The 27,500-nt window shown below is 43.3% G+C and overlaps 1 protein-coding gene across 1 annotated transcript in view; it reads right to left on the reverse strand.

The window, feature by feature from the left end:
• LOC310788572 (thyroid hormone receptor alpha) overlaps positions 1–7,869 on the reverse strand; it is a gene marked incomplete at both ends in the record, with an annotated part of 51,176 nt that extends 43,307 nt beyond the window's left edge. The window contains one exon of the mRNA XM_083650104.1: positions 7,814–7,869. Coding sequence (XP_083506230.1) covers positions 7,814–7,869 — 56 coding nt within the window. The remainder of the gene's footprint in view (positions 1–7,813) is intronic.
• Positions 7,870–27,500: the final 19,631 nt, after the last annotated feature.

Consider the following 27,500-nt stretch of genomic DNA (forward strand, 5'->3'; position numbering starts at 1 on the left):
CAAGTAGAGCTACAGTATGTCAGCTCTCCGCTCCACACTCACTGCTCCGAGAACAGCTTCAGTGTTTGTTTCCCCTCTCTCTCTCTCTCTCTCTCTTTTCCTGTTGCTCTCGTCCAACACTGCCCCCCTCTGGCAGCTTGACGTTGGTGCATACAGGCCAGGGACCACCCAGAAGGGGCGGGACTCTGGCCCTCAATAATTTGGCTCTAATTGATTCGACACGGCAAAACAGTGAAGACTCCAAGCAAACATCCATATTTGTCATAGTCTTGGGAATAGGGGTGTGACGACATGCTTAGCTCACGATACCATACAATACATGATATTGAGTTCATGATATCGATATGACACTATAACAATATTTTTTTAGCAAAACTTGGATGAGGAAAATGTATGACTGGAAAAAATATTATTTTATTTGAAAGACAATGCAAAAGAATGCTGTTGAATGCACACACACACACACACACACACACACACACACACACACACACACACACATTGTGTGTGTAATGTGTTGGCAACATCTTGTAATATAGAACATGTCACTAAATTAAAAAAAAAAGTCAATTGACTTTGTGAGCGAATCATCTTCCAGACACTGAACTAAATCCCCCTTATGTACCCCTTATTAACCTTATAGTAGAGACAGTACTTTATTTATAATTGTTAATAGTATATTTGCTAATTTCGGAAGAAGCTTAATTGTTTTCTTTTTTTTTTTTTTCATTGCATTATGATAATTACGGTAATGGAGAGACAGCATGCAGTCAGTTGGGGCATCTTCAACCAGAAACAAGTTGTTGTCGAGTAGCAACATGTCACAGCAGACTAGATGAAGTGTAGCATAACCCAACAGTGATTTTGGGGGCACTACACTGTTTTAGAGCGAAGATAATGATTTTTATTTTTTTGCAGTAACTCTTTTTGATGTTGCCCTTTTTAGACGGTCCCTAAGCAGTTTGTTATGCAGCTGCCTGTTATCTGTCCAGCTTGGAGGATGACTCGTTTTGTTCCAAACGACGTTGTAGCTCATTGTTGACCTTACTACGGCCTCCTTTGTCCTTTAAAAATATTTCGCTTTGCCATGTCAGCCGCTGCTTCCCCTGTCTGATATCGCAAAACAGTTTTTCACGTTTTTACATCATGAGATTCCGTGCCCCAATATTTCGTCACACCCCGATGAAATACTTATAGGCTAAATGTAATATATGAATTCATATCGGGCAATCCAACCATAACAAAAACTAAAAATCAGGGATGCACAATATATCAGCAATCATACCGATATTGGCCGAGGTTAGCAATTTTTTAATCTGTATCAGTCCGATGTGCAAAATAACAGCAATGTTAATATCGATTGTCGGTATCGCCCAAAATTTTTAAATTGAGAGGAAACAATGCAGTTCGATAATTTATGGGATTTTCCAAATGTTTTGGAAATAAAGAAATTACTTTTTCAAATTCAGTGTTTATGTGTTTTTCCAATTTCGGCTCTAAAATTGTAAAATGGTTAACGTTTTTGTCCGGGGGTCTCTGACCCTAACCCACGGACCCCTCTAACCTCTCCCAGACCCTAACCCACGGACCCCTCTAACCTCTCCCAGATCCTAACCCACGGACCCCTCTAACCTCTCCCAGACCCTAACCCACGGACCCCTCTAACCTCTTCCAGATCCTAACCCACAGACCCCTATAACCTCTCCCAGACCCTAACCCACGGACCCCTCTAACCTCTTCCAGACCCTAACCCACAGACCCCTCTAACCTCTCCCAGATCCTAACCCACAGACCCCTCTAACCTCTCCCAGACCCTAACCCACAGACCCCTCTAACCTCTCCCAGACCCTAACCCACGGACCCCTCTAACCTCTCCCAGATCCTAACCCACAGACCCCTATAACCTCTCCCAGACCCTAACCCACAGACCCCTCTAACCTCTCCCAGACCCTAACCCACGGACCCCTCTAACCTCTCCCAGATCCTAACCCACAGACCCCTCTAACCTCTCCCAGACCCTAACCCACAGACCCCTCTAACCTCTGCCAGACCCTAACCCACAGACCCCTCTAACCTCTTCCAGACCCTAACCCACGGACCCCTCTAACCTCTGCCAGACCCTAACCCACGGACCCCTCTAACCTCTCCCAGACCCTAACCCACAGACCCCTCTAACCTCTCCCAGACCCTAACCCACGGACCCCTCTAACCTCTCCCAGACCCTAACCCACAGACCCCTCTAACCTCTCCCAGACCCTAACCCACGGACCCCTCTAACCTCTCCCAGACCCTAACCCACGGACCCCTCTAACCTCTCCCAGACCCTAACCCACAGACCCCTCTAACCTCTCCCAGATCCTAACCCACGGACCCCTCTAACCTCTCCCACCCCTCAACCCATTGAAAAAAAATCTTTACCATTCTACAATTTTGGGGCCGAAATTGTAACATAGCAACGATGGTCCAAAACGTCGCTATTTTACAATTTGTTGGAGACTGTGTTGGTTTTTCAGTATTTAGAAAATGTGATTACCATAGAAACATGTTTTTATACTGATCATATCGACATCGGTAAGTATGGATTATCGGTATCGGCCAACATTTCCATATGGCTGCATTCCTACTCAAAGTACTCAAATCATAAATGCAGCGACTGTCTCATTTTGATCAGGAGTCCTCAGTCAACCTTTTGATCGTCCCAGAGTTGATGAGACCATGTGAGAGCATGTGGAGAGATCTTTAGATTCCCCCTGAGGGCCCGTGCCTCATGGCATGGGCCTGTGTCTTCTACGTCCCTTTCAGCCGTACAACTTTCTAAATAAAGGACAATCGCTCTTTGTGAGATGAGGATTTTGTCAGTGCATTTTGGGTGTACATGTATGCCGGGTCTATATTCTGTGGTCAAGGCAAGTCATCTGCAGTCAACCCAGAGTTGTATTTTCTTTGCGTTTACTCGTACTTCCTTTTATTGGCAAAATGGGTACGTTCATGCAAAAAGCTGCAAAAAGTCCTACGATGGAAAAGGTAGAAAAGTTGACAACAAGGCAATTTTGTTTAGGTTTCCCATCAAGGGCTATGGACCACATTAGACAGAGGTGTGGATGGCCTGGCTTACAGTGGTGAGACGCAAAAACATCACTTTGGCCAAGATACCTGCGTTCATGTTGGTTTGCGATCAGCATTTACCATACACATAAATGTAAGTAAGAGGCTTTTTGTTGTTTAAATAAGGTTATTGAATGTGCTGGTTTGATGTCGTCTAAAGCAGCGTCTAAAACGTTAATGTTGTCTCCATCCATGCGTTGTTTTGGATCAGTCACGCTGGTAAACGGGTTAACATTAATCTGGTATTGTTAAGACTGTAAAATGTCATGGAATCGTCCGATGTTATGTAGCTAGCTGCATGCATGCCATGTGAATGTATTAGCAACGGAAAACAACAATGAAATATACAATCAAATCACCAATAATAACCAGCTAGCAAAAACTAGCATTACTGCAAACACACACTTGGCAAGCTCATTTACAACCAAGGAGTCCAAGAAACATTTGATACGTTAAATCCTATATGTCAAGTTGAACTGAAAGTGATTTCTTTCGCCGTATTTACTTTGACTCAAGTGTCCATCTCCATTATTTTTTACAGTTAGCGCTTAAAAATCACTGTATTTTTCCTTGGCACAAGGCTCATGGGTCCGCCACATATAGACACTTTACACCAGACTTAGGCCATGTTCAGACTAGGAGGCCAAATCTGATTTGTGAACTTTAGTGACCTATTAATGACTTTATCCAGATTGGTTTTATGAGTCTGGACGCTCCAAGTCTGATTTGTGTCACTTGTCCCAAACCACATATGGAGGTAGTTTCCAATCTGCTTTTGACTGATGTGACTTCAGTGTGGACGCGCAGATCCACCAAATCTGATTTGAACGTCACTCGCAACTCGTCATCAAATGCTTCTGCGCAGGAAAACGACGTCACCAACGTACGTATTTACTGACGCCCACGTCGTTACCATAGCAACCCATGCAGATAGGTTGTTTAGGTCTGGACACACAGATCCGACTTGAGAATCAGATTTGTGGCAGTGCGGACACACTCCCAAATCAGATTTGGGAAACCAATCAAGATAATGATGATTAATGACTTCATCAGCAAATCAGATTTGCCTGTAATGTGAACATGGCCTTATTGTACTGTATGTATTACAACCATTTTTTTTTTAAATGTTTAAATGTACCCGTGCCTTGTTTGTTTTAACTTGTGGGTTTTTTTCTGTGAGTGCAACACAAACCAGAGTCAAATTCCTTATGTGTACATACTTTGCCAATAAAGCTGATTCTGATTCACATTTCATGGAAATCCATTCACACGGTTTTTGATATATCCTGCCAATACACGAAACCGTGGCAAAAAAACATACCCTCCTTACGGCGGAGGAAAGTATGGAGAAAAAAACAGACACATGTACTACTGTAGGCTACTCAGACAGCACACCCCTTTTGAAGTAAACACAAATGTCCTTCAGCCTACAATGGCAGTAAACAACATAGATTTAGACCACATCATTACAGTAAGAACCTGCCCACAGCGGAATCGCTCGGTACATTGGCATAAATTGACCTCAGCTGCCTATCAGACTGACAGCGAGACAATACATGTACACTCCAGATGGCTTAGCAACACACGATACTCTGCAGGGGGAACTCTGTACCCACAATGTTTCAGCCAGCTGGAACATCGTAACTGAACGTAGGTCAGATACTGTATGCTGTCAGAGAGTTCTAACACAACTGCTGACGAGTAGCTGCCAATGGGTCTGTGGGCGAACGATACCCTCGTATGGCAGATAGGCAAATCTCCCCAAATGTTGCCCTGTTCCTTTCAAAAATAGGTTCCCAAAGTCTAAGAATAAAATCATTTGAAATAATCCTGATCTCAATATTGATCAACAATATTTGTGATTATCATTTTGAGCGTAAACGGGCAGCCCTATTTCAACCAGCTTTGTATCAAACAAAATCTGTATCATGCAAATGAATAATGGTTAACTTCCCTCCATCTTGCCTGGACAGAGTGAGAGCTCCCTGTTCATTTGCAGAACCAAATGACGTCATAAATGATGTCATTTGGTCCAGGAAGTTCTGCGAATGAAGGAAGAGAGAGAGAGCAATAATGATAGTGATCGTAATAGTGACACCATGGCAAACCTACACCAAATGACATCATTATTTATGACATCATTTGGTCCAGGAAGTTATGTGAATGAACGGAAAGGCAAGATGGAGGAACATTGTGCAACAATACATATACTGTATACAATACATATACTGTATACAATACTGTATACAATACATATACTGTATACAATACTGTATACAATACATATACTGTATACAATACATATACTGTATACAATACTGTATACAATACATATACTGTATACAATACGTATACAATAGCAAATTTCGTAAGGATACAAAGCTGGGTGAAAATTGGCTAAGTGACCCCTTAACGATACACATGATACACATCTGCAGGATGGAAAGTGGTTACTGGCCATCATCACTAGTCGCTGCACAAAAACATCTATTTACATTGGATTGCTACGACACTGGAAGGGAATGCATGACAATGTGCAAAAAGGAAATGCAATACTGATACTGTGATTATAGGGTTACATGGGGATAATAATACCCGTCATAAGTGTTCCTTATGATTATAGCTTTGATTGATACTGTGAGCAGCAGGGTGACAGAATGATGCCTCTGAAACACCTAAACAAAGTGCACTGTCTGAAAAGTTGACTTCAATGTGACCTGGGCCACATACTTGTCAATAAATATGAGCATTTGCTTGGAGAGTCATATGGACGGGGGTTTTTACTGCATCAGGACAAATGATTTATTGTCAAGTTGTGGGACAGACAGGAGCGCAGTGTGTGTACTTTGACTTTCCCTGCTGATGTGATTCAGTTTCATGAAAGATAAGTTCCGCCTGGCAAGTTCAGCGTTTTCTCATTCGTCCAATGAGCGCGGAGGGGGACTGAGGATTAGCCAATCGGCACCAATAAACAGCACAACGGGCGGGACTAATGCTGTTGTCAGGCGTGCCAGTCTACACACACACACACACACACACACACACACACACACACACTGAAGCAAATTCATGTACGTACACACACACACACACACACACACACACACTGACCAACACTCATGTACACACACACACACACACACACACACACACACACTCATGTACACACACACACACACACACACACACGCACACACACACTGACGAACACTCATGTACACACACACACACACAAGCACACATTCATGTACACACACACACACACACACACACACACATACACACGCAGTCTCTCTCCAACATCTAGCACGGAGAGAATGGGATTGCCTTGCTCAGTGTCTGTGTTCATTCGTGTGTCTGCTGAAACCAGCCTCTGTGAATTTAATGAAGGTTTGCGGGGAGTGTGTGTGTGTGTGTGTGTGTGTGTGCGCGTGTGTGTATGAGAGTGTGCGTGTGCGTGTGTGTGTGTATGAGAGTGTGCGTGTGTGTGTGTGTGCATACGCACGCACGTGATCTCATGTGCCAGAGAGCACAGATGGGAGCGTGACCGAGCATTTCATCTCTCCCCAAAAATCCAGTAAGCATCCCTCCCTCCCTCTCTCCACCCGTCCAGACAGCCCTCCACCCACCCAGTCCTCCATCCCTCTCTCCACCCGTCCAGACAGCCCTCCACCCACCCAGTCCTCCATCCCTCTCTCCACCCGTCCAGACAGCCCTCCACCCACCCAGTCCTCCATCCCTCTCTCCACCCGTCCAGACAGCCCTCCACCCACCCAGTCCTCCATCCCTCTCTCCACCCGTCCAGACAGGCCTCCACCCACACAGTCCTCCATCCCTCTCTCCACCCGTCCAGACAGCCCTCCACCCACACAGTCCTCCATCCCTCTCTCCACCCGTCCAGACAGCCCTCCACCCACCCAGTCCTCCATCCCTCTCTCCACCCGTCCAGACAGCCCTCCACCCACCCAGTCCTCCATCCCTCCCTCCACCCGTCCAGACAGCCCTCCACCCACCCAGTCCTCCATCCCTCCCTCCACCCGTCCAGACAGCCCTCCACCCACACAGTCCTCCATCCCTCTCTCCACCCGTCCAGACAGCCCTCCACCCACACAGTCCTCCATCCCTCTCTCCACCCGTCCAGACAGCCCTCCACCCACCCAGTCCTCCATCCCTCTCTCCACCCGTCCAGACAGCCCTCCACCCACCCAGTCCTCCATCCCTCTCTCCACCCGTCCAGACAGGCCTCCACCCACACAGTCCTCCATCCCTCTCTCCACCCGTCCAGACAGCCCTCCACCCACACAGTCCTCCATCCCTCTCTCCACCCGTCCAGACAGCCCTCCACCCACCCAGTCCTCCATCCCTCTCTCCACCCGTCCAGACAGCCCTCCACCCACCCAGTCCTCCATCCCTCCCTCCACCCGTCCAGACAGGCCTCCACCCACACAGTCCTCAATCCATCCATCCATGCCTGCAGACAGCCTTTCATCGGCCAACTCTGTCAAATCCACTGTTAATCCCTGCTTTCCTTTCATGTTTACATCAAATTGAAACACACATGCGTGCATGCACACGCACACACGCACGCACGCACGCACGCACGCACGCACGCACACACACACACACACACACACACACACACACACACACACACACACACACACACACACACACACACGTGTCATCAGATCCTCACACACTCTCTCACCGTTTCTCATCGCCCTCTGATGAGTTGGTGTCCTGCTCGTTGGACATTGGCTCCATTCAGCCTCAGTCCCATCCAGCAGCCAATCACAGGACAGTGAGGCGGGCCACGACCTCGCCAGTCTGCTCAGCATTCGCCGGCAGCCCCGTCAGTCGATGGCCATCTTTCGGTCTGGACAGTGATTGGCTGGGAGGAACATGGTGGGCGGGACATCGTTGGAAGCTGGAGAAAGCTGGAGGGACAGAGAGACAGACGATTAACAATCCTGCAGTTAATGTTGTATTACATTGAAAAGTCATACTATTATTACACAATGTTTTAGACCCTATGGTTTCACCCAGGGCTTTTTTCCTGAAACAAAGAATGTGTCACACATTATTATACACATTTTACACTCAGAATTCCATAGTTTCTCCATACTGTACATTACTTTACATTAATATACACAATGGAAATGGAAATGGAAAGGTATGGCAGTGTTTCCCCTACCATTCTACAGGGCTGGCGGGCCCGCCAGGCCAATGGCGCCCCCGCCAGGCCAGAAAAATAATTGCAAAAATATATATATATATATATATATTATTTTTTTTTCTGCTCTCCCCAAAATTTCAATAAACCTTTATGGCATATTATTAGAATACAGCAATACTAGTGTTGACAGTAATAGAAGATGCCAAATCATTCAAAACAATTAAGGATTTTGCTTTTAGGAGCATTGTGCCAACGTGCAGCGCTGTTCCAAAACATGTCAACGTGTCGTTGTTGCCTGGGAAACGCACATCCCATAATACAACTGTTCGCATCGCATCCCATAATAGTATGATGATACTTGGGATGCCATTGCCCACAGTTGCGGTCGAGGTACGTTTCGAAATCCCTCCAGGCCTGAACATTTTTCTAGGGGAAACACTGTATGGTATTAGAGGGGTGGTGCTGAATTGGTTGCTACAGAAAACAGGCAACAATTTGTACAATTAGGGGAACACAAAGCAACATGTTTGGATATTACATGTGGGGTGCCCCAGGGGTCAGTGTTGGGCCCTAAATGGTTTATTTTGTATATAAATGACATTATGTATCAAGTATATTTGAATTTGTTTTGTTTGCACACGACACCAATATTTTGTGTTCTGGGGACAACCTACAGCAGCTATTGGAGATGGTCACTACAGAGATGAGTCAATTGAAATCATGGCTTGACACAAACAAATTGTCATTAAATTTGAACAAAACAAAACTTATGTTGTTTGGAAACCGTGAAATAAACACAACAGTCCAGGTAAGGATAGACAACATTATTATAGAAAGAGTTTATGAAAACACATTTCTGGGTGTGATTTTAGATCACAAAATCTGCTGCAAATCCCACATTAAATATGTGCGATCAAAAATATCAAGGAGTATTGGTGTTCTGTGCAAAACTAGACATATTCTGAAGCACAAAGTATTGTACACTCTGTATACGAGGGATCAGCCGAGCAGCATTTTGGTAAACAAACCACGTCACTGGGTGGCAACGGCAATGGAACCCTATGGAGCCCAAGTGGCGCGAGGCTTGAGTGTCTCTTACTCTAGCCGGCTAACTCTGTTTACATTTAAAAAACTGCGACAGTTCACACAACTTTAACACGACATGCATTATATTATACATCAAACTCTTGAGCTAATTCTGTAAGCGATGTGATGTATAGTTTTTGAGGTATTAACGTTTGTTTGGCACAACTCATACTATTAACTGCCGCGGGGTTCCGCATTTCTGGGTGGCAAGTGACGTCACGCTGATTCGTCCTATTGTTCACTCATACTACCATATTTGAACTACTGTGTGGAGGTGTGGGGCAACACCTACAAAAGCAGTGCACCCTACAAGTATTATGCAGACTACAGCAAAGAGCAATAAGGATGGTACACAATGTGGGATATCATCAACATACAAACACACTGTTTGTAAAGTCATATGCCTTGAAGCTTATGGATAATAATATACAAAGCAAGAAATAATTTACTTATTAGAGAATAGGGGTAGGACTAGATAAGCACCCTGATTCCTCCTACTGCTTTTCGGACAAGATAATGCCAATTTTATTCGATTCGTTTTTTTTTTTTTGTGCTTTATTATTATGTGTATATACATGTATATTTCCTTTTTTTAACATCCCAAAAAAAATCATTCATCATTCATGCATGCATTCATTCATTATATACACACACACACACACACACACACACACACACACACACACACACACACACACACACACACACACACACATATATATATATACTGTATATTCTTACAGTTTTTCATCAAGCCTAAAAAGCTTAAATTTTGGAGATATGTTTTCATCAGACAGCAGAGAAAACGGAAGACTATCCTTCACAACAACAAAGATTGACAACATGTGAAATGATTGCATGTCAAAAACATCTGTGTATCTTTCATACTTTTCCAAACGTCTCTGTGCAGTTCCCACAGCACTTACGACGATTGCTTTAAAAAACAACTGGCACTCTGTTCCGTCTATTTGACAAACATTTATCGCACCTTGGTTTTTAAATAGACTTTTGGCTTGTGGGTTTTTTTTCACGATGCTGTTGATGCAAGAGGTGTTGATGACAGCTTCTTATTTTCTGTCAATATATACTGTAACCTATCCTACTGGAGTGGATATCCATATTTCATATTGACTCTATCCTACTGGATATCCATATTTCATATCAATATATACTGTAACCCAGGGGTGCCCAAACTTTTTTGACCCAAGATCTACTTTTCAAGGAGCCAGCCTCCCGAGATCTACCAGTCCAGTTTCAACATGGCAAACGCACACACATCGTTTCCAGCCTGCAGTAACTAACCTCACAACACTTTCTCGTTGTCCCACAACCACTTGACATTAGGGCTGTGAATCTTCACTGGCCACATGATTCGATTCGATTACGATTCAGAGGGCTACGATTCGATTCGATTACGATTATCGATGCATCTTAAATCGATGCATCACTTTTTCCCCCAATACATGATTTATTTTTTCTCACTTTACAATACAATTGCATTGTATTATGATCCATAATTAAAATAAACAACTGCATGTACTTCCATTATATTTTATTTTATTATAATTTTTTTTTTTTTTTTTCTCCCCTCAATGCCATGCGATCTACCACACTACCTTTGCGATCGACCGGTCGATCGCGATCGACGTATTGGGCACCCCTGCTGTAACCTATCCTACTGGATATCCATATTTCATATCAATATATACTGTAACCTATCCTACTGGATATCCATATTTCATATCAATATATACTGTAACCTATCCTACTGGATATCCATATTTCATATCAATATATACTGTAACCTATCCTACTGGATATCCATATTTCATATCAATATATACTGTAACCTATCCTACTGTATATCCATATTTCATATTGACTCTTTATCAAATGTACTAGCTGTAAACACTGTCCTTACTGTAGGCTTGCTTCAAGTGAGCTTTGATCTGAAGGGTCAAACAGTGCTGCCAAGTTGAAAAAGCACACATGAAAATGCAGCATCGCAATTGTCCTAAATCCCTCTTACACTATATTAAGTTTGGCTGTAGCCTACTTCGCCCTATTAGGCGCAGGACTGTTGTGGTAAAGCATGACTGTTGTGGTAAAGCAGGACTGTTGTGGTAAAGTAGGACTGTTGTGGTAAAGCAGGACTGTTGTGGTAAAGCATGACTGTTGTGGTAAAGCAGGACTGTTGTGGTAAAGCAGGACTGCTGTGGTAAAGCAGGACTGTTGTGGTAAAGCAGGACTGTTGTGGTAAAGCAGGACTGTTGTGGTAAAGCAGGACTGCTGTGGTAAAGCAGGACTGTTGTGGTAAAGCAGAACTGCTGTGGTAAAGCAGGACTGTTGTGCAAAGGAAACACAGAAATGGTATTGTGAGTGTAGTAGACCAGGAGGCTCTGTGAAGTCTGTGGTCAGCATGCACCAATGGGTCAAAATAGCTTATTGAATTAAATCTGTCAAAACAACAGTTAACTGAAAACTGGCTACCAGAAATAACCCGGGTATTTATACTGACTATATAGCTACTTACTTCAACAAGGGAAATCAAAAGGCACTGGTTGATTTAATGAGCCAGCCGATTCCCTGGACACTTCTTGACAGTGTGGATGTGTCTAAAGAGACTCCATATGAGATTATGCTTTTAATACGCTTCCTGGTGCACAAAGCACACCTTCAAATACATACTGGCTTATTTTATCTACCTCACATTCTGGGTTAAGCCTATCGGGGCCTTAGGACGGGGTAGGGTAACACGTTATTTGTATACTCCACCTACAGAGAGGCTTTGTCATTTCAACAGCTTATTAGTTGACGTTCAACACTTCAACTGTTTGACATTATGTTAACAACAATTATTGATTCATACTCACACCTAGATATGATGACAATAGGTGCAGGTGTGCGGAATGGGAAGCAAACAGAATCTTTTTGTTGAATCTCAACTAAATACACTGTTGTTAAAACATCTACGTAACATAATGCCCATCTATGGGTGGACAAATTCCCATTGAAGAATGTCAAAAATACATTGTCTTCAAGCTACAAACAAAAGCAGTTTTCTTTCTTCATTTCGGAGATAAAAGGTTTGACATGGCAGTGATGCTAACATGCCACAAGAATGCTTCTCTTCCACTCCGTCCCCACTGTGTTGATTTCTTTAACAAAATGCTTTGAAGAACACAGTGGCGCCGGAACGAGTTTGCAATAAGGGGGACAATTTTTTTTCTTTTTTTTTTTTTTTCTTTTTTTTTTTTTTTTCTTGACGTTTTTATGGACGTTTGGATGATTTTTAGCCATATTTAGATGAATATCTCATTTTAAATTAACATTAGGATTATACTGTAGTAATGTAATTATTCAGTATTTTTCCTTTTCTCACTCACTTGGTGACCTGCTCTCCCTTTAGGTAATTTTATAATTACACTACAACAGACAGCAACACAGGCAGAAACACTGAACTTATTATTATTATTATTATTATCACTTCGAAACACAGTGCAAAACTTGTCATCTCAACACAAAAATAAATAAACAATAACCGTATACGATTATAGCAGCAGCCAATGACAGTGAGTGCAGTACAGAGTCCAGGTCTGTCTGTCTCTCAGGTGTAATAATCCCACAATGATCATGGCTTTAACAAGCATCACAGGCTGTGTAAACAGTGTAAAGTGGGCTCTCTGTAATTTGATCCCTGGGTCTGTCTGTCTCAGGTGTAATAATCCCACAATGATCACGGCTTTAACAAGCATCACAGGCTGTGTAAACAGTGTAAAGTGGGCTCTAAGCGTCAGGGGCAGTTGCCCCCTCAGATTAAAAAAAAAAAAAAAAAAAAAAAAAAAAAAATTTTTTTTTTTTTTTTTTAGGGGGACCAAATTTTAAGGGGGACAAAATGTCCCCATGTCCCCCTTGTTCCGGCGCCAGTGGAAGAACAGCTGCGTTAGATTAATTATGCTGTGTCATGTTCGATGAATTATGCTGTGTCATGTTCGATGAATTATGCTGTGTCATGTTCGATGAATTAAGCTGTGTCATGTTCGATGAATTATGCTGTGTCATGAATGACTTGAATGAATGACTTATTTGCACATGTACGCTTGTGTCGGTTATGAAAGTTGAATGACCCATTTTAAGATGACTTGTCTTCTGCATTGATTGATTATTGATTACTTATCAATACAAAATACTGGATTGTTTCCTCACCAGATGAGTCAAAGAAAAATCTTATTTTCAACCAAGCACAACTCTGACAGTGAGTGTCCCCTCAATGAGTCCAATTACAGCCACAGACCCCCATTTGACGAGACTTTTTTTTTGGGTCTTGAACCCAAATCTGTGAATATTTGTATTGTTAGTTATGATTGTGTCCATAATTCCATAAATATCACTGTTGTAGGTAGAAAGATGACGCTCAAAGCAGTCATTCTTCACATTCTCTCATTGTGTCAACTTCTTGTAAGTGGAATAATGGTTAATTGAACACTGATTTGCTGGGGACCCCCCTGTTGCTCCCCGGGCCCCACATTGAGAGCCAGTACTCTACAACAACAACATCATCACATGTTTGGCCCACCACTGCTGAGTGCTGCTTATTACCATGTGAAGTGCACAAGGCGCCAGATGAGGGCACCAGAGTCACCACAACACCGGTGGTCTGCATCTGAAAGCGACCTGAGCTGACCTCCTGGTTCCTGAGCAACGTATAGCGAGCCGAGGCTTTTGCTCACACCATCTGCTATTTACATGTTGACTGGTAGCAACACACAGTGTCCACTGACTATGATGATATGGATGTTATTTACATGTTGACTAGCAGCAACACACAGTGTCCACTGACTATGATGATATGGATGTTATTTACATGTTGACTAGCAGCAACACACAGTGTCCACTGACTATGATGATATGGATGTTATTTACATGTTGACTAGCAGCAACACACAGTGTCCACTGACTATGATGATATAGATGTTATTTACATGTTGACTAGCAGCAGTACACAGTGTCCACTGACTATGATGATATGGATGTTATTTACATGTTGACTAGCAGCAACACACAGTGTCCACTGACTATGATGATATGGATGTTATTTACATGTTGACTAGCAGCAGTACACAGTGTCCACTGACTATGATGATATGGATGTTATTTACATGTTGACTAGCAGCAGCACACAGTGTCCACTGACTATGATGATATGGATGTTATTTACATGTTGACTAGCAGCAACACACAGTGTCCACTGACTATGATGATATGGATGTTATTTACATGTTGACTAGCAGCAACACACAGTGTCCACTGACTATGATGATATGGATGTTATTTACATGTTGACTAGCAGCAACACACAGTGTCCACTGACTATGATGATATGGATGTTATTTACATGTTGACTAGCAGTAACACACAGTGTCCACTGACTATGATGATATGGATGTTATTTACATGTTGACTAGCAGTAACACACAGTGTCCACTGACTATGATGATATGGATGTTATTTACATGTTGACTAGCAGTAACACACAGTGTCCACTGACTATGATGATATGGATGTTATTTACATGTTGACTAGCAGTAACACACAGTGTCCACTGACTATGATGATATGGATGTTATTTACATGTTGACTAGCAGCAACACACAGTGTCCACTGACTATGATGATATGGATGTTATTTACATGTTGACTAGCAGCAACACACAGTGTCCACTGACTATGATGATATAGATGTTATTTACATGTTGACTAGCAGCAACACACAGTGTCCACTGACTATGATGATATGGATGTTATTTACATGTTGACTAGCAGCAACACACAGTGTCCACTGACTATGATGATATAGATGTTATTTACATGTTGACTAGCAGCAACACACAGTGTCCACTGACTATGATGATATAGATGTTATTTACATGTTGACTAGCAGCAACACACAGTGTCCACTGACTATGATGATATGGATGTTATTTACATGTTGACTAGCAGCAACACACAGTGTCCACTGACTATGATGATATAGATGTTATTTACATGTTGACTAGCAGCAGTACACAGTGTCCACTGACTATGATGATATGGATGTTATTTACATGTTGACTAGCAGCAACACACAGTGTCCACTGACTATGATGATATGGATGTTATTTACATGTTGACTAGCAGCAGTACACAGTGTCCACTGACTATGATGATATGGATGTTATTTACATGTTGACTAGCAGCAGCACACAGTGTCCACTGACTATGATGATATGGATGTTATTTACATGTTGACTAGCAGCAGTACACAGTGTCCACTGACTATGATGATATGGATGTTATTTACATGTTGACTAGCAGCAACACACAGTGTCCACTGACTATGATGATATGGATGTTATTTACATGTTGACTAGCAGCAGTACACAGTGTCCACTGACTATGATGATATGGATGTTATTTACATGTTGACTAGCAGCAACACACAGTGTCCACTGACTATGATGATATGGATGTTATTTACATGTTGACTAGCAGCAGTACACAGTGTCCACTGACTATGATGATATAGATGTTATTTACATGTTGACTAGCAGCAACACACAGTGTCCACTGACTATGATGATATGGATGTTATTTACATGTTGACTAGCAGCAGTACACAGTGTCCACTGACTATGATGATATAGATGTTATTTACATGTTGACTAGCAGCAGTACACAGTGTCCACTGACTATGATGATATGGATGTTATTTACATGTTGACTAGCAGCAACACACAGTGTCCACTGACTATGATGATATGGATGTTATTTACATGTTGACTAGCAGCAGTACACAGTGTCCACTGACTATGATGATATGGATGTTATTTACATGTTGACTAGCAGCAGCACACAGTGTCCACTGACTATGATGATATGGATGTTATTTACATGTTGACTAGCAGCAGTACACAGTGTCCACTGACTATGATGATATGGATGTTATTTACATGTTGACTAGCAGCAACACACAGTGTCCACTGACTATGATGATATGGATGTTATTTACATGTTGACTAGCAGCAGTACACAGTGTCCACTGACTATGATGATATGGATGTTATTTACATGTTGACTAGCAGCAACACACAGTGTCCACTGACTATGATGATATGGATGTTATTTACATGTTGACTAGCAGCAGTACACAGTGTCCACTGACTATGATGATATAGATGTTATTTACATGTTGACTAGCAGCAACACACAGTGTCCACTGACTATGATGATATGGATGTTATTTACATGTTGACTAGCAGCAGTACACAGTGTCCACTGACTATGATGATATAGATGTTATTTACATGTTGACTAGCAGCAGTACACAGTGTCCACTGACTATGATGATATGGATGTTATTTACATGTTGACTAGCAGCAACACACAGTGTCCACTGACTATGATGATATGGATGTTATTTACATGTTGACTAGCAGCAGTACACAGTGTCCACTGACTATGATGATATAGATGTTATTTACATGTTGACTAGCAGCAACACACAGTGTCCACTGACTATGATGATATGGATGTTATTTACATGTTGACTAGCAGCAGTACACAGTGTCCACTGACTATGATGATATAGATGTTATTTACATGTTGACTAGCAGCAGTACACAGTGTCCACTGACTATGATGATATGGATGTTATTTACATGTTGACTAGCAGCAGCACACAGTGTCCACTGACTATGATGATATGGATGTTATTTACATGTTGACTAGCAGCAGTACACAGTGTCCACTGACTATGATGATATGGATGTTATTTACATGTTGACTAGCAGCAACACACAGTGTCCACTGACTATGATGATATGGATGTTATTTACATGTTGACTAGCAGCAGTACACAGTGTCCACTGACTATGATGATATGGATGTTATTTACATGTTGACTAGCAGCAACACACAGTGTCCACTGACTATGATGATATGGATGTTATTTACATGTTGACTAGCAGCAGTACACAGTGTCCACTGACTATGATGATATAGATGTTATTTACATGTTGACTAGCAGCAACACACAGTGTCCACTGACTATGATGATATGGATGTTATTTACATGTTGACTAGCAGCAGTACACAGTGTCCACTGACTATGATGATATGGATGTTATTTACATGTTGACTAGCAGCAACACACAGTGTCCACTGACTATGATGATATGGATGTTATTTACATGTTGACTAGCAGCAACACACAGTGTCCACTGACTATGATGATATGGATGTTATTTACATGTTGACTAGCAGCAACACACAGTGTCCACTGACTATGATGATATGGATGTTATTTACATGTTGACTAGCAGCAGTACACAGTGTCCACTGACTATGATGATATGGATGTTATTTACATGTTGACTAGCAGCAACACACAGTGTCCACTGACTATGATGATATGGATGTTATTTACATGTTGACTAGCAGCAGTACACAGTGTCCACTGACTATGATGATATGGATGTTATTTACATGTTGACTAGCAGCAACACACAGTGTCCACTGACTATGATGATATGGATGTTATTTACATGTTGACTAGCAGCAACACACAGTGTCCACTGACTATGATGATATGGATGTTATTTACATGTTGACTAGCAGCAACACACAGTGTCCACTGACTATGATGATATGGATGTTATTTACATGTTGACTAGCAGCAGTACACAGTGTCCACTGACTATGATGATATGGATGTTATTTACATGTTGACTAGCAGCAACACACAGTGTCCACTGACTATGATGATATGGATGTTATTTACATGTTGACTAGCAGCAGTACACAGTGTCCACTGACTATGATGATATGGATGTTATTTACATGTTGACTAGCAGCAACACACAGTGTCCACTGACTATGATGATATGGATGTTATTTACATGTTGACTAGCAGCAGTACACAGTGTCCACTGACTATGATGATATAGATGTTATTTACATGTTGACTAGCAGCAACACACAGTGTCCACTGACTATGATGATATGGATGTTATTTACATGTTGACTAGCAGCAGTACACAGTGTCCACTGACTATGATGATATGGATGTTATTTACATGTTGACTAGCAGCAACACACAGTGTCCACTGACTATGATGATATGGATGTTATTTACATGTTGACTAGCAGCAACACACAGTGTCCACTGACTATGATGATATGGATGTTATTTACATGTTGACTAGCAGCAGTACACAGTGTCCACTGACTATGATGATATAGATGTTATTTACATGTTGACTAGCAGCAACACACAGTGTCCACTGACTATGATGATATGGATGTTATTTACATGTTGACTAGCAGCAACACACAGTGTCCACTGACTATGATGATATGGATGTTATTTACATGTTGACTAGCAGCAGTACACAGTGTCCACTGACTATGATGATATAGATGTTATTTACATGTTGACTAGCAGCAACACACAGTGTTCACTGACTATGATGATATGGATGTTATTTACATGTTGACTAGCAGCAGTACACAGTGTCCACTGACTATGATGATATAGATGTTATTTACATGTTGACTAGCAGCAACACACAGTGTCCACTGACTATGATGATATGGATGTTATTTACATTGTGGTAACTCTGATGCAAGCCAAGACTCAAAAAGCAGGTTTAAACGCTCTCGCGTTGTTTTATTCACCATTCAATTCAAAGTCCAACTTAAATTCTTCCCTTATCGGGGCTGTTCATTCAAAGTCAATCAATCCAGGCAGGTGGGGTTCACCTAACAGGTGCCCCAAAGCAGATGAGCTTTCTCCAAAACGTTGCATCAAGCGCTCCAGTACATTGCCTTAGTTATATGCTCCAGCATCTTGCCTGCGTGCGATAAGAGACAGGATTGGTCAGAAAACATATACAGTCATTATCATGAGTTTAAGGAGAGGAGTGTAAATTTCACCTACCGCCCGACAGCAAGGAGAGGACCCCCTCTCTCGAGGAGAGCCAGCCACACAGTGAACCTTCAGAGCTCCGTCTGCTATCTAGTCGAGCTGATTGCAGAATCAGTCTCAGCCGTGTGAGCCGCTCCTAACAGTGCGCAGCTGCGAGCGTCGCTCCTAACAGCGCGCAGCTGCGAGCGGTCCCACTGATTCAGCAGCTAATTGGGGAATTACCTCTTACTGCTGACGCGGAACCCCGGCTCTGATGTCACTGTCGTGGCTGGCCGTCCTCCCACTCTCACCTGCCGGGGGATCGGCTGCCGAGACACCACACATCCTCCCCCTAAGCTCGCTGCCCGTGCGGCGAGCTTCCATATCTCTTTTCCATCTCCTGCTTCCTCGTGGCGGGACATGGCATCGGCGAGTCGAGTGATCTCTCTTCCTCCGAGTCATCATCCTCATCATTCTCTGACTTTTCTTTAGCAGGCGGGGCCTTCCCTGCAGGCTTGGTCGCAGCCTTGGCAGCTGGAGTAGCTTTAGCTGGAGTGGCCTTCTTCGCCACTTTCACTGGTGGAGCCTCTTCTTCAGAGTCGTCCTTTTCTTCATCGTCATCATCATCGCTTTCTGCTTTCTGGGCTGCTTTGCCGTTCTTGACGGCTGGAGCAGCTTTAGCTGGATTGGCTGGCTTGCGGAGGGGATCGCTCGGGGTAGAGCGCCTCATGTCCCCGCTGACTTGGTGGTTCTTCAATAACGTCACCAAGCCACACAGCCACCCATCCTCCCCCTAAAAAAATTTCCTCCTTTTTCCCAGCTTTAAACGCTCTGGGTAGCGCATCATGTCCCCAAGGCGTTCAGCGAGGAGGGGCTCCCCTGTGCTGCAAACTTTCTGGCGTCGGGCGGACCTTCGTCACCGGCCGAGCCGAGCTTTCGGACCCGGTCCTCCGGAACCCGTCCGGAAGGCTGGGCAGGCGAGGCGCTGACGGGGAATCCGTTTTCCCCTCGTTTCCCCTCGTCGGGGGGGGATCAGGGCGCGGCTCGCGCTGCGTGGGGCCCGGTGGCGGCGGCTGACGGCGGCGGCTGTCCCGGCCGGGTCGGTCCTGAGGGGCTGGCGTTTTCTGGCGTCGGGCGGCAAGGAGCGTAGGCATCGGTCTATGACGAGTTTTTCTCTACAGGGGGTCTCCCCGAAGAGCTCCCAGTCGGCCTCGACGTCCTCATCGGGCTCTGCTTGGTGAGCACGTCTCCGGGGGCCCGTAAAGTAATTTCGTCTTTCTCTACTTTTTTTTTTTTTTTTCCCAATTCTTTTACGACCTGCTGTAGTTCACTTTGGCTTTTTTTTTTTTTCCAGCGCCACTAGAGCCAGCTTTTGCTCCCTAGTGCGTGAGGTTGGCGTTGAATCAGAGTGCCTGCATTCTCCACCATTTGTGGTAACTCTGATGCAAGCCAAGACTCAAAAAGCAGGTTTAAACGCTCTCGCGTTGTTTTATTCACCATTCAATTCAAAGTCCAACTTAAATTCTTCCCTTATCGGGGCTGTTCATTCAAAGTCAATCAATCCAGGCAGGTGGGGTTCACCTAACAGGTGCCCCAAAGCAGATGAGCTTTCTCCAAAACGTTGCATCAAGCGCTCCAGTACATTGCCTTAGTTATATGCTCCAGCATCTTGCCTGCGTGCGATAAGAGACAGGATTGGTCAGAAAACATATACAGTCATTATCATGAGTTTAAGGAGAGGAGGGTAAATTTCACCTACCGCCCGACAGCAAGGAGAGGACCCCCTCTCTCGAGGAGAGCCAGCCACACAGTGAACCTTCAGAGCTCCGTCTGCTATCTAGTCGAGCTGATTGCAGAATCAGTCTCAGCCGTGTGAGCCGCTCCTAACAGTGCGCAGCTGCGAGCGTCGCGCCTAACAGCGCGCAGCTGCGAGCGGTCCCACTGATTCAGCAGCTAATTGGGGAATTACCTCTTACTGCTGACGCGGAACCCCGGCTCTGATGTCACTGTCGTGGCTGGCCGTCCTCCCACTCTCACCTGCCGGGGGATCGGCTGCCGAGACACCACAACATGTTGACTAACAGCAACACACAGTGTCCACTGACTATGATGATATGGATGTTATTTACATGTTGACTAACAGCAACACACAGTGTCCACTGACTATGATGATATGGATGTTATTTACATGTTGACTAGCAGCAACACACAGTGTCCACTGACTATGATGATATGGATGTTATTTACATGTTGACTAGCAGCAGTACACAGTGTCCACTGACTATGATGATATAGATGTTATTTACATGTTGACTAGCAGCAACACACAGTGTTCACTGACTATGATGATATGGATGTTATTTACATGTTGACTAGCAGCAGTACACAGTGTCCACTGACTATGATGATATAGATGTTATTTACATGTTGACTAGCAGCAACACACAGTGTCCACTGACTATGATGATATGGATGTTATTTACATGTTGACTAACAGCAACACACAGTGTCCACTGACTATGATGATATGGATGTTATTTACATGTTGACTAGCAGCAGCACACAGTGTCCACTGACTATGATGATATAGATGTTATTTACATGTTGACTAGCAGCAGTACACAGTGTCCACTGACTATGATGATATAGATGTTATTTACATGTTGACTAGCAGCAACACACAGTGTCCACTGACTATGATGATATGGATGTTATTTACATGTTGACTAGCAGCAGTACACAGTGTCCACTGACTATGATGATATGGATGTTATTTACATGTTGACTAGCAGCAACACACAGTGTCCACTGACTATGATGATATGGATGTTATTTACATGTTGACTAGCAGCAACACACAGTGTCCACTGACTATGATGATATGGATGTTATTTACATGTTGACTAGCAGCAACACACAGTGTCCACTGACTATGATGATATGGATGTTATTTACATGTTGACTAGCAGCAACACACAGTGTCCACTGACTATGATGATATGGATGTTATTTACATGTTGACTAGCAGCAGTACACAGTGTCCACTGACTATGATGATATGGATGTTATTTACATGTTGACTAGCAGCAACACACAGTGTCCACTGACTATGATGATATGGATGTTATTTACATGTTGACTAGCAGCAAGTTGTTTCAAAATGTCAAACATAATTAGAAGCAGGAGCAGGTTGTTTGAAGATAAGTGAGGAGAGATGCCTTGAAGGAATGAAAAGATGTGATAGATCTAAGTGAGCGAGGCAAATTGTTCCAGTCAGATGGAGCTTTAAATTTAAATGCACAACGTCCAATTTCTTTGTGAATTCTAGGAACGAAAAAGAATGGATGCTCAGCATGCCTGAGACTATATGATGATCTATATGGAATTAATTGTTTTAAGTATTAAGGATAATTAAAGAAAATACATTTAAAAACAAACTGCAGCCAGTGTGAATGTCTACAAGCTTTAGGCATTAACCAGTTAAGTGACTCATACAGTGGTGGGTTCTATTAGGACACCTCAAAACAAATCTGCAAAGGCTATTGTAAACTACGTTGAGAGCTCGAAGATTAGCTTCTGAGGCGCTCTGATAGACAACATCTGCATAATCAAGTATTGGAAATATCAGTTGCGAAATAATTATTTTCCTGATATGAAAAGTGAAGCAGTTGATGGAGCGATATAGAATTCTCAGGCTGCAGTTTATTTTCTTAATTACTGAATCAATATGGGGTGGATGTTAATATGGATTAGCGATGCACCGATATGACAATTTTGGCCGATACCGATAACCGATATTGACATTGCTGTTATGGCCGATAACCGATATTTACCGATGTCGATATGATCTGTATAAAAACACATTTCTATGATAATCAAATGTTGTACATACTGAAAAACACATGTAAACACTGTGAATTTGAAAAAGTAATGCATTTCTTTATTTCCAAAACGTTTGGAAAAGCCCATAAATCATAGATTTACTGCATTATTTCATGTCAATGTGAACATTTTGGCTGATACCGATAACCGATATTAACATGGCAACGGACCGATACCGATATGTTAAAAAATGACTAACATCGGCCGACATTAGGGATGTTCGATATTGGCTTTTTTACCGATATCCGATAATGTCCAACTCTTAATTTCCGATACCGATATCAACCGATATCAACCGATACCGATATAAGCGGGCTTTTTTTCCACCAAAATTTCACGTAACAAGTTACATAATGTAGCTTAATGTAGCTGAAGAGTTTAATATATAATATGCATGTTGTGTTAAAGTTGTAAGTGTTAGAGAAGCGAGCTTGGGACCAGAAGGTTGTCGGTTCAATCCCTGGGACCGGCAGGATAAATCTGGGTGGGGAAAGTGAAAAGGCAGCGCTTGCCCCTCTCTCATTACCACCACTGAGGTGCCCTTGAGCAAGGCCCTTAACCCCAACCGCTCCAGTGGAGCTGCTCAGTGGCCAACAGATCAGACTGTGGTTGTACTGGTCAGCTTCCAGGTATGAATGTGTGTGTGAATGTGAACAGGGCACTCCTGAAAAAGAGAGCATTGCTCTCAGTGAGACTCCCCCTGTATTTCAAAAAAATAAAAAAATAAAAAAAATATCGGCATGAAAACCGATACCGATATTTTCCGATATCGATTTTTTATGCTAATATCGGCCGATAATATCGGTAGGCCGATAATATCGGACATCCCTAGCCGACATGATTGCCGATATATCGTGCGTCCCTAATATGGATGTTATTTCAGTATGGCTGATCCACTGAATATGCAGGGGAGTGTATGCTACATGTGTGCATGCAAAGGTGGTAAACAATGCATGAAACTAGCAGAAACTAAGTGCCTTGCTCAAATACACTGCTTCTTCACAGAAAAGCCACATTTACACACACACACACACACACACACACACACACACACACACACACACACACACACACACACACACAATTAGTGACACCTGGGACATTTAAATAACATTCTGGTATAAATATTTCACTCTCTAATGAGAACAAATCAAAAATAAGCATGAAGAACTTGAATAAAACAGCAAACACACATTCTGCTTCATTCCCTCTAAAATGGCCCATTTGTAAACAAAACAAAACAAAAAGATGTAAATTCCCTGACTTCCCCAGAGAAATGCTCAAATTCCCCAGGTTTCCCTGTCTGGGAAATTCCAATACTATTATATTATATAATATAATACACTCGTTTGTACAGCTATCTTAGTGATGACATGCATTGACTAATGCGTTCCCTCTAGACCAGGGGTGCCCAAATTCTTTCCCATGAAGGGCCAAAACTCAATCTGGGTGGAGGGCCGAGGGCCAAAAATAAACGTTGTGGAATTACATTAAAATGTATTGTGTTTTATAGAAAATTCTAACACAATCTAAAATAACATTTCAATATAATAATCTACTTTTTAACTGTTTGGTAATTGTAATAATTTGCAATTGGTTATATATATTTAAAAAAACATCTGCATTTGTGGGGAGCTTAAACATTTAATCAGTAAACACCCAGTTTAAAACAGTTGTATTTTCCACCTTTGTAATCAAGAGAGAAATTTGACTTAATTCACAACTTGAAAAATCCTCAAGGTACTTTGAAAATCAGCTTTATTGTCCATCTTTTGTAAACAATTTGCAATGACAATTTGAAAAAACATGCAATATCCTGGTTGCTAATGTGGTTCCTCCTCTGGTCGTTAAGGGCGCCTGTTCAGAGGGAGGGGAACTAGTTGGAATAGCGTGAACCTCCCACGTGCTATGTCCTACCGGTGAAGCTTCCTATGTCAGGTGAAAAGAAGCGGCTGGCTAACTGCCCATGTCTTGGAGGAAGCATGGAGCCAGTTTCGGCTCTCCCCAGATCGGCAGAGGGTGGAGCAGCAACCAGGAGGGGGACGTGGGGGGGTTTAAAAAAATAAAAAATAAAATAAAATCCCCCCCCCCCCTCCCAAATCCGTGGCGGCCCAAAACAAACAGAGCGCGGGCCAAACTTGGCCCACGGGCCCCAAATTGGTCACCACTGCTCTAGCCCCTAGCCCTAACCAGCCAGTACAACTAATTGCCTAAAATAGAATAGAACCGGCCAAAATGTCCCCTCAAATATCCTCACTTCCCAGGTATAAAACTCAAATTAGCCCTCAATAAGATCGCTATACTGTACAAGCACACGCACGCACGCACGCACACACACACACACACGCACGCACGCACCGCGCGCGCGCGCGCGCACACACACACACACACACACACACACACACACACACACACACACACACACACACACACACACACACACACACACACACAAGGTGGGGCCCAGAGACAGACTATAGAACGATCAATGCACACAATACTGTACATACCGATCTGTCTGGAGCAAAACAACTTGCCAATTAAGAGATTATATATCACAGTTACAAAACACTTTCACACAGACTCGATGTCTAACTGTCATAACACACACACACACACACACACACACACACACACACACACACACACACACACACACACACACACCTCACAGGCTTTGATCATCTTATTCTCTCAGACATGTACGTGCACAAACATACATTCAAAGCCATGGGAAAATATAAATGAAGATGTGCATTTGTACGCACGCTATGTCTGTCGTGTCCCTGCTCGACTCTGTCATTATCTCAACGCAAATGTACAAACACACGTTGACTCATACAGTATACTGTAGCACGTCCAACCGCAATCAACGGAGAGGAAACAACGTGATCAAAGACGACTGTCTAACCATCTCTGGATCCCTACGGAGGAGAGAAACGCTTGGCCTGGACAGAAGAGAAACGCTTGGCCTGGACAGAAGAGAAACGCTTGGCCTGGACAGAAGAGAAACGCTTGGCCTGGACAGAAGAGAAGCATTAAGTGTAGCTAACTCACCTTAAAGGCAAGCTACAAAAAATAATAATAATAATGAGCTGAACTTTTCTCCCTCATTTGGCACAGTGTTCACGACTCCCTGTGAATGTGACTTTCCCAAAGGGGTTTGCCATCAAAACCAGACCGCATTCTTGGTCAATTTGCCTGAGAAAAGACGACCGTTCCCAGAGGACACTCATCACGACTGGAGACAACTTCATTGTTGGGGAAAGGAGTTTTTCTCTTGGCTCTGTCTTCCACAAAGGAGAACACACTGGAGGTGAAGTGAAGTGTCGACTGGCAATAGAACATCCTGCATGTGTGTGAATGTGTTGAGGAGTCTGTGAGTGATGGGTGCTGTGTCACCTTACATCAGTGCCTACTTGTTTATCATGGTTGATCTTTGGTCTGGTTTCTCCACGTGTGTCAGCTGTGACTTCAGCAGTTGCTGCACGATAAGTGAAGGTCAAACAGACAGACTAGCAGACCACAGTCTGTGTGATGACTCGTGACACGTCCACAGTCTGTGTGATGACTCGTGACACGCCCACAGTCTGTGTGATGACTCGTGACACGCCCACAGTCTGTGTGATGACTCGTGACACGCCCACAGTCTGTGTGATGACTCGTGACACGCCCACAGTCTGTGTGATATGACTCGTGACACGCCCACAGTCTGTGTGTGATGACTCGTGACACGTCCACAGTCTGTGTGATGACTCGTGACACGTCCACAGTCTGTGTGATGACTCGTGACACGCCCACAGTCTGTGTGTGATGACTCGTGACACGTCCACAGTCTGTGTGATGACTCGTGAGACGCCTGTTTTCCCAGATTGAGCAGGTCACACCAGATTGAGCAGGTCACACCAGACAGATTGAGCAGGTCACACCAGACAGATTGAGCAGGTCACACCAGACAGATTGAGCAGGTCACACCAGACAGATTGAGCAGGTCACACCAGATTGAGCAGGTCACACCAGACAGATTGAGCAGGTCACACCAGACAGATTGAGCAGGTCACACCAGATTGAGCAGGTCACACCAGACAGATTGAGCAGGTCACACCAGACAGATTGAGCAGGTCACACCAGATTGAGCAGGTCACACTCACACCCTAACCCAAGACAGGTTAACAGGGATTAAAGCAAAAAAAAAAAAGCATGTGACTCTTGAGCCCTATAGAGAGCATGTGCAAGAAATGCAAAAAGGGAATCAGTTCATTTCAAATCCTTTTTTCAGCTCCCTCTCCTCTCCTCTCCTCCTCCCCTC

The sequence above is a fragment of the Poromitra crassiceps genome (assembly GCF_964638095.1).
Source record: "Poromitra crassiceps genome assembly, chromosome: 13".
NCBI classification, from domain to species: domain Eukaryota; kingdom Metazoa; phylum Chordata; class Actinopteri; order Beryciformes; family Melamphaidae; genus Poromitra; species Poromitra crassiceps.